The 8452-nt window shown below is 40.1% G+C and overlaps 1 protein-coding gene across 1 annotated transcript in view; it reads right to left on the reverse strand.

The window, feature by feature from the left end:
• LOC122556330 (tripartite motif-containing protein 42-like) overlaps nt 1-3244 on the reverse strand; it is a 20360-nt gene extending 17116 nt beyond the window's left edge. The window contains exon 1 of the mRNA XM_043702963.1: nt 2826-3244. Coding sequence (XP_043558898.1) covers nt 2826-3244 — 419 coding nt within the window. The remainder of the gene's footprint in view (nt 1-2825) is intronic.
• Nucleotides 3245-8452: the final 5208 nt, after the last annotated feature.

Below are 8452 nucleotides of genomic sequence, written 5' to 3' on the forward strand. Positions count from 1 at the left end.
TATACCTACCAGCCTTTCCTTTCACCCTGACAGGAACGTACTTTATCTAGATTATTGTTATCTCATTTCTGAAGGCTTCCCATTTTCCAGCCGTCCCTTTACCTGCGAACATCTGCCCTCAATCAGCTTTTGAAAGTTCTTGCCTAATACAGTCAAAATTGGCCTTTCTCCGATTTAGAACTTCAACTTTTAGATCTGGTCTATCCTTTTCCATCATTATTTTAAATCTAATAGAATTATGGTCGCTGGCCCCTGTCCATTTCGACTTGACAACTGATTATTTAACACAGTTTTAATTAACACATTGAGAGCTTCACAGTTGCATAGCACACATCAAACCTAAAACATTCATAGAATAGTTATCAGGATGTGAGGGATAAAGATAGGCCAGAGACCCTAAGCAACATGAACCCCACACCCCAACACAGACAGACAGACACACACACACAAAAAACAAAAGGAAATTACCAAAAAGATTGAGGGCAGAACAGTAGATGTTGTTTACTTTGACAAGGTTCTGCACAGTAGAGTCATTTGTAAAGTTAGGTCACTGGGATTCAGGATGAGCTTGCCAGTTGGATATATGATTGGTTTAACAGCAGGGGACAAAAAGTAATGGTGGGAGGTTGATTTTCGGACTGGAGGCCTGTCACCAAAGGTGTTCCACAGACATTGGGTCTGGGTTCTCTTTTGTTTGTCATTTATTAAAAATGATTTGGATGAGAATATGGAAAGCATGGTTAGTAAAGTTTGTGGACGCCAACAAAATTGGTGGCATAGTAGACAGTGAAGAAGGTTTTCTAATGTTACAAAGGGATCTTCTTCAAATGGTCAATGGGCTGAAAACTGGCAGATAGAATTCTATCTGTATTAACATGAGGTATTGCATTTTGGTGCAACAAACAAGGGTTGGGCTTATACAATTAACGGTAGGGTCTTAGGTAGTATTGTAGAACAAAGAGACATTGGGGTTCAGGCGTATAATTCTTTGAAGTTTGCATCACACTTGGACAGGGTGGTTAAAAAGGCATTTAGCAAGTATGCCTTCACTGCTCTAATCCTTTGATACTGGAGTAGGGCAGTCTTGCTGAGGTTGTACAGGACATTGATGAGGTCTATTCTGGAGTACTGTGTCCAGTTCTGATTGCCCATTATAGGAATGGTATTATTCAGATAAAAAGGGTTCAGAAAGATTTACCAGGATGTTGATGAGTATGAAAGATTTAAATAATAAAGATAGGCTGGAACTTTTTCCACTGGAGTGTAGGAGGTTGACAGGTGACCTTCTCGAGTTTTCGTGAGGGGCATCGATCAGTTAATGGTTTCTGGGAGATTTCAAGACTGGGGGCATATTTTTAAGGTGAGAGGAGAGAGATATTAAAAAAGATACAAGTGACAGTTTTTCTTACACAAAGGATGGTTCATGTGTGAAATGAACTTCCTAAGGAAGTATTGGATGTGGGCACACTTACAACTGAAGTACAAGAACAAGAAAGGTTTGGAAGGGTATAGGCCAGGAGTAGGCAGGTGGGACTAGTTCAGTTTGGGATTATGTTCGGCACGGACTGGTTGGATCAAAGGGTCTATGTCTTCGCTGTGTGAAAGGTAAAAGGGCAATAAAAGGCTTATAACAATCTTAGAATCAGAATTAGTTCTAACTGAGAAAACTATTATTAGGTAAACTGCCAATGAATGTCTTAGGGAAGATATTTAGTAACAAACCCAGACTCACCAATTTCACAGGCTGCTGGATTTAGTGAAAAAGGGCTCCTTCCACATTGGAAGTTAGAATCAGATCAAAACCTCATGGTGAATAGAGCCTATGACCACTGAGATCGTGTTGCCTTTTTGTAAGTGCCAGTGGGCTCTTCCCCTGGGATCAAATCATCCAAAGCCTAGAATCATTGCTCAGATGAAGGCAGGACAAGGTTTTGTGAAGAGGAGATAGAACAGCAGCAATCTCAATCCTGCATCCCTCAATCTGGTAATAAAGGGACCCTTCCCAGGAGCTTGCAACTGACCCTGCATTGGGTTTACCTGTCATTTCCCACATAATAAGCCTCCCAATCTGCTGCTAGATTTACATCGGTGGTCTCACATTCATTGTGCATTAGCTGCCTCTGAAAGTTTTTATTGCCAATGGGACAGGAAGGTCATCCACAGGCCTTACCTCCACAGACTTCATGAGGATGAATACAAGGAGGTGCTGAGGTCTTATCACTCTCCAGCTTGATTAAAATGTCTGACAGCTATTAAACCTGCCACTGGGAATAATGCAAGTTAACCCCACAGAATCAGACTCAGTGAGCTTTTCATTGTGAAACATCTCCATCTGTCTCAATGAAGAAGACTTGTAGGCAATTTTAAATTTTTCACTTCTGTATGAAAAGCGATGTATCACTTTGTGTATTTCTACAATCCCATTAAATAAATTGTATTTTCACAATTACTATTTGTATAGTACTATGAAAAAGTACGCAAAAGGACATCAACAGGATAATTTGTACCAGTAATTTTGAGCATTAATTTTTTTTTTAAAAATGAAGTGTGGCAAATTGCATTCTTATTAGCAAAATCCCTGGATGATTTTTTTTAGGAAAGTAAATTCCTTGGCTTCATATTGTTTTCGATGGAAACCATAAACTAGCTGCCTAGAAACAGTGTAATGTGTAATTACTTACTGAATGTGAAAATATTGAATAAGAGCAAATCACACAACGTAATATTCAAAGTTGTCTGTACTGGAATTAAACATGTGGTTTATAAAACTAAATTCTATTTTTCTTATTGGAAAGATTCATTGATTAACATAAGCTGCTACTTACTAACAAATTTCTCTGTCATCATATGGAGATTTCCAACAAAAATAGTTGGTAGCACTGTCCCTACGAAGCATTGGCCCTTCCATTGACTTTGATGATATACTTCTCTCACCTGCTGCTAGTTTAAGAGAACCTGGTGTTTCTCTGACTAATATCGGTGGCTCATTCATTTCAAAGCTCATACTATCCAGGAGTGTCCCTTTGCTAAATTCCCCTTCAACCTTTGTTTCTTTTACTTCCTTTTCATCTTTCATTATTTCTCTCCTGCTAGTTCCCTTAATTCCTTTAAAATAGCCCTCATTGTCAAACCCTACTGAACTCCTGGATGCTGTTACAGGATCTGTCAAGACACGATTAACTCCTCTGCTACCTTCAGCTGTTCCATGCTTGTCTACCCCCTGTTGCTTGTACCATGGATTCATCTCCAGTGATTATGGGACTAACTGTAGAAGACGTAAGTAAGCACTACACTAAATTCCAGTTAGTTATAAATGCCAGCTCTTCTTCATTAACACCAATAATCCTTACACCACTAGCTGCCAACATGAAATTCACAGTACTGTGCAAAAATGACAGATGGCTTGTCAGCAATCCAATTGGTATCCCCAGTAATTTCTCAAAATACCTTGAGTCCACAACAACCTCAACCTTACTTATGTGGCCCTCCAGTCCCCTGCCCAATTCATTATACACTGACCAGTAGGGGTTGCAAGCATCACAGAATGTGCGACATCACAAAGTGGCCACAAAACTAAAACATATGTCACTAAGTTTATGACATCACAAACATGGCATCAAGAAAATAAAAATAAAATTATGTGGATGCTAGAAATCTGAAACAAATCTCAGAAAATAGTGGAGACGCTCAGCCGTTCTGACAGCGACTGAGGATAGAGAAACAGAGGTAACGCTGAGTTGGAAATTACTCTTTTGTAGAACTCATAGAAGACAGACTAAAGGGCTGAAACATTGGACAGGCCAATTGCAGGACTGAAAGATGACAAAATAAATATAAATGAGGAAGGATAGCATCCCGCTTTATTTATCCTCTGAAACATCCAGTTGTTTCTAATGTAACTCCAAGGTCTTGCATTACTTCACTCAGCACTTTTACAACATTCTACAATTTTTTAAAATGTCATAGCTGCCTGGCCATCATTGTGGACAGATACAGTGGGGGATGGGCTTCCAGTTGGTTAAAACATGGCTACCCATTCCTGTCAGGGAAACAGCTACTGTGAGGGATCCACCTGCTGATTGGAGAATTCAGCAGCTAGCTGTTTCATCAATGACAAAACCTTCCCAAGAATGCTTCGGAGGCAGGATGGTACTAACACACCGACACTCTGGCCTGTGGCATGAAATTACCAACCCACTTGTAGCCACCTCAGTTCATTTTAATCAGCCAAACAATCAGCCTCATAGTTCCTCCTAGATCTGTCTGCGGTACTTAAAGATTTTAGCTAAATTCTGGTGACTAGAAAAGGATGTAATTCTTAGAATATACGACTGTATAAGTTTGGGTATAGGTTTAATTTTGTTATTTTGGTTAGGTTTTATTTGTTTTGTTTGCTTTCAGATTATTGGACATGTAAGTCTTGAGATTCCACACAATCAATATTTTGTAGAGATGTAAGTACAGTAGCGCCTCGACTTACGAACTTAATCCGTTGAGGGACCCGGTTCGCGAAACGAAAAGTTCGTGAACTGAATCAATTTTTCCCATTGTTCGGATAGCGTAAGAATGCTTGTGCGGCTGTTCACAGCGCACGCGCCAAAGACGAACTGAATGAGATTACGCAGGGCCCGAGAGCTTTTGTGTTCAACAAGCGCGTAGCAAAGCTGAACAATGAAACCACGTGGTCGCACACGGGCTTTTTGCGTTAATACCTTCGTTCGTATCTTGAATTTCGTACGTACATTGAAGCAAAACTTTATGTACAATCCAGTTCGTAAACTGATTTGTTCATGAACGGAGTCATTTGTATGTCGAGGCGCTACTGTACCATAATTTGCAGTATCACCTTATTCAAATCCTGGGCAAAATTAAAGTTTTGAGCTGCAGGCAGCTATGTTCTTCTCGTTGAGTGCTAATTGTGTGATAAGGATTGGTGAAACAATAAAGTGTGTTCTTTATTTGAAGTTAAGAATAAATGCAAATAATGTTCATTAGGAGGCCAAGTACATGTGTCTGGCTCTCACACCTGCCCCTCTGGACTGAATACAAGCCATTGGACTAATGCCTCACAACTTGTTGAGTTTGTAGTGAGTGATAGCAATGCACGTTATATCACCTTAAAATTGTATGTCTGTCATCAAAACCAGGGTACTTGGAAATTATAATACTACCTTTTAATAATTTTAATAATACTTTTTAAACTCTAATAAGTATTCATAACTTCTGCCATTGATGATAACTTCTAAGCGTGTGAAATATCACTCTTTCATGTGTCAATTATTTTTGAGAAAAAAAGACAAAACAACAGCAGTTTTAAGAGGGAGAAGAACAGACAAAAGATGCACATGATGAAGTCATCGCAGGAGAGTGAGAGAGAGAACCTGCACAGATACTGCCTTTGCTGTTTGAATTCATGTATTGCTGGACATTGAAGTGTGTCTGGGAAAATGAACCAACAGTGAAATTCACAACTGGTCTTGGAGGAATTGTTGGGCGAAATTCAGCACAGAATCAGATAAGTTAATTGTTGTTTTAAGCATGGCCTACAGAGAATCTGCAGTAGTGAGTAGAGTGGGTTCTTTCTTGATTATATGTTTTTGGAGATATGTCTCTTGATTAAACTTAAAATATAAGCCATAACTATTAATTTAACCTGGGGCAGTGTTTGTAGAGAAATAATACGGTGTTATTTTCTGGGTCTGTAGGGCAGGAATAGGAGGAGAGAGCAGATGAATTCATGGCTGAGGAGCTGGTGTATGGGAGAAGGATTCACATTTTTAGATCATTGGAATCTCTTTTGGGGTAGAAGTGACCTATACAAGGAGGACAGATTGCACCGAAATTGGAAGGGAACTAATATACTGGCAGGGAAATTTGCCAGAGCTGCTCGGGAGGATTTAAACTAGTAACGTGGGGGCCGAGGGTGGGGAGGGGGGGAGGGAGGGGTGGGGGGATCCAGGGAGACAGTGAGGAAAGAGATCAATCTGAGACTGGTACAGATGAGAACAGAAGCGAGTCAAACAGTCAGGGACAAGGTCAGATTAATAAATTAAACTGCATTTATTTCAATGCAAGGGGCCTAACAGGGAAGGCAGATAAACTCAGGGCATGGTTAGGAACATGGGACTGGGATATCATAGCAATTACAGAGACATGGCTCAGGGATGGGCAGGACTGGCAGCTTAATGTTCCAGGATACAAATGCTACAGGAAGGATAGAAAGGAGGGCGAGAGAGGGAGTGGAGTGGCATTTTTGATAAGGGATAGCATTACAGCTGTACTGAGGGAGGATATTCCAGGAAATACATCCAGGGAAGTTATTTGGGTGGAGAGAAATAAGAAAGGGATGATAACATAATTGGGATTGTATTATATACCCCCTAATAGTCAGAGGGAAATTGAGAAGCAAATTTGGGAAAGGATATGGAAGATATACACTGCAGGGAAATAGATGGTGACATCTTGCAAAATGTGGGAAAGGATATGGAAGATATACACAGTAGGGAAATAGATGGTGACATCTTGCAAAATGTGGGAAAGGATATGGAAGATATACACAGTAGGGAAATAGATGGTGACATCTTGCAAAATGTGGGAAAGGATATGGAAGATATACACAGTAGGGAAATAGATGGTGACATCTTGCAAAATGTGGGAAAGGATATGGAAGATATACACAGTAGGGAAATAGATGGTGACATCTTGCAAAATGTGGGAAAGGATATGGAAGATATACACAGTAGGGAAATAGATGGTGACATCTTGCAAAATGTGGGAAAGGATATGGAAGATATACACAGTAGGGAAATAGATGGTGACATCTTGCAAAATGTGGGAAAGGATATGGAAGATATACACAGTAGGGAAATAGATGGTGACATCTTGCAAAATGTGGGAAAGGATATGGAAGATATACACAGTAGGGAAATAGATGGTGACATCTTGCAAAATGTGGGAAAGGATATGGAAGATATACACAGTAGGGAAATAGATGGTGACATCTTGCAAAATGTGGGAAAGGATATGGAAGATATACACAGTAGGGAAATAGATGGTGACATCTTGCAAAATGTGGGAAAGGATATGGAAGATATACACAGTAGGGAAATAGATGGTGACATCTTGCAAAATGTGGGAAAGGATATGGAAGATATACACAGTAGGGAAATAGATGGTGACATCTTGCAAAATGTGGGAAAGGATATGGAAGATATACACAGTAGGGAAATAGATGGTGACATCTTGCAAAATGTGGGAAAGGATATGGAAGATATACACAGTAGGGAAATAGATGGTGACATCTTGCAAAATGTGGGAAAGGATATGGAAGATATACACAGTAGGGAAATAGATGGTGACATCTTGCAAAATGTGGGAAAGGATATGGAAGATATACACAGTAGGGAAATAGATGGTGACATCTTGCAAAATGTGGGAAAGGATATGGAAGATATACACAGTAGGGAAATAGATGGTGACATCTTGCAAAATGTGGGAAAGGATATGGAAGATATACACAGTAGGGAAATAGATGGTGACATCTTGCAAAATGTGGGAAAGGATATGGAAGATATACACAGTAGGGAAATAGATGGTGACATCTTGCAAAATGTGGGAAAGGATATGGAAGATATACACAGTAGGGAAATAGATGGTGACATCTTGCAAAATGTGGGAAAGGATATGGAAGATATACACAGTAGGGAAATAGATGGTGACATCTTGCAAAATGTGGGAAAGGATATGGAAGATATACACAGTAGGGAAATAGATGGTGACATCTTGCAAAATGTGGGAAAGGATATGGTGTGAAACTTGAAAGGGTTCAGAAAAGATTTACAAGGATGTTGCCAGGGTTGGAGGATTTGAGCTATAGGGAGAGGCTGAATAGGCTGGGGTTGTTTTCCCTGGAGCGTCGGAGGCTGAGGGGTGACCTTATAGAGGTTTACAAAATTATGATTGGCATGGATAGGGTCGGGGAGTCCAGAACTAGAGGGCGTTGGTTTAGGGTGAGAGGGGAAAGATATAAAAGAGACCAAAGGGGCAACCTTTTCACACAGAGGGTGGTACGTGTATGGAATGTGCTGCCAGAGGAAGTGGTGGAGACTGGTACAAGTGCAACATTTAAGAGGCATATGGATGGGTATATGAATAGAAGGGGTATGGAGGAATATGAGCCGGGTGCTGGCAGTTGGGATTAAATTGGGTTGGGATATCTGGTCGGCATGGACGGGTTGGACTGCAGGGTCTGTTTCCATGCTGTACATCTCTATGACTCTGTGACTCTATAATTATTTTCTTTATTTTTTAAGTCTCTCTCTCTCTCTCTCTCTTATGTAAATGTTTCTTGCCCTCTGTTTTCATGATTTCTGTACCTGATTTCGCATTGGATTATATATTCAAATTTACCTTTTCTTGATTAATCCATGTGCTGTTCATGAATGATTCTTCA

The sequence above is a fragment of the Chiloscyllium plagiosum genome, chromosome 13 (assembly GCF_004010195.1).
Source record: "Chiloscyllium plagiosum isolate BGI_BamShark_2017 chromosome 13, ASM401019v2, whole genome shotgun sequence".
Taxonomy (NCBI): Eukaryota; Metazoa; Chordata; class Chondrichthyes; order Orectolobiformes; family Hemiscylliidae; genus Chiloscyllium; species Chiloscyllium plagiosum.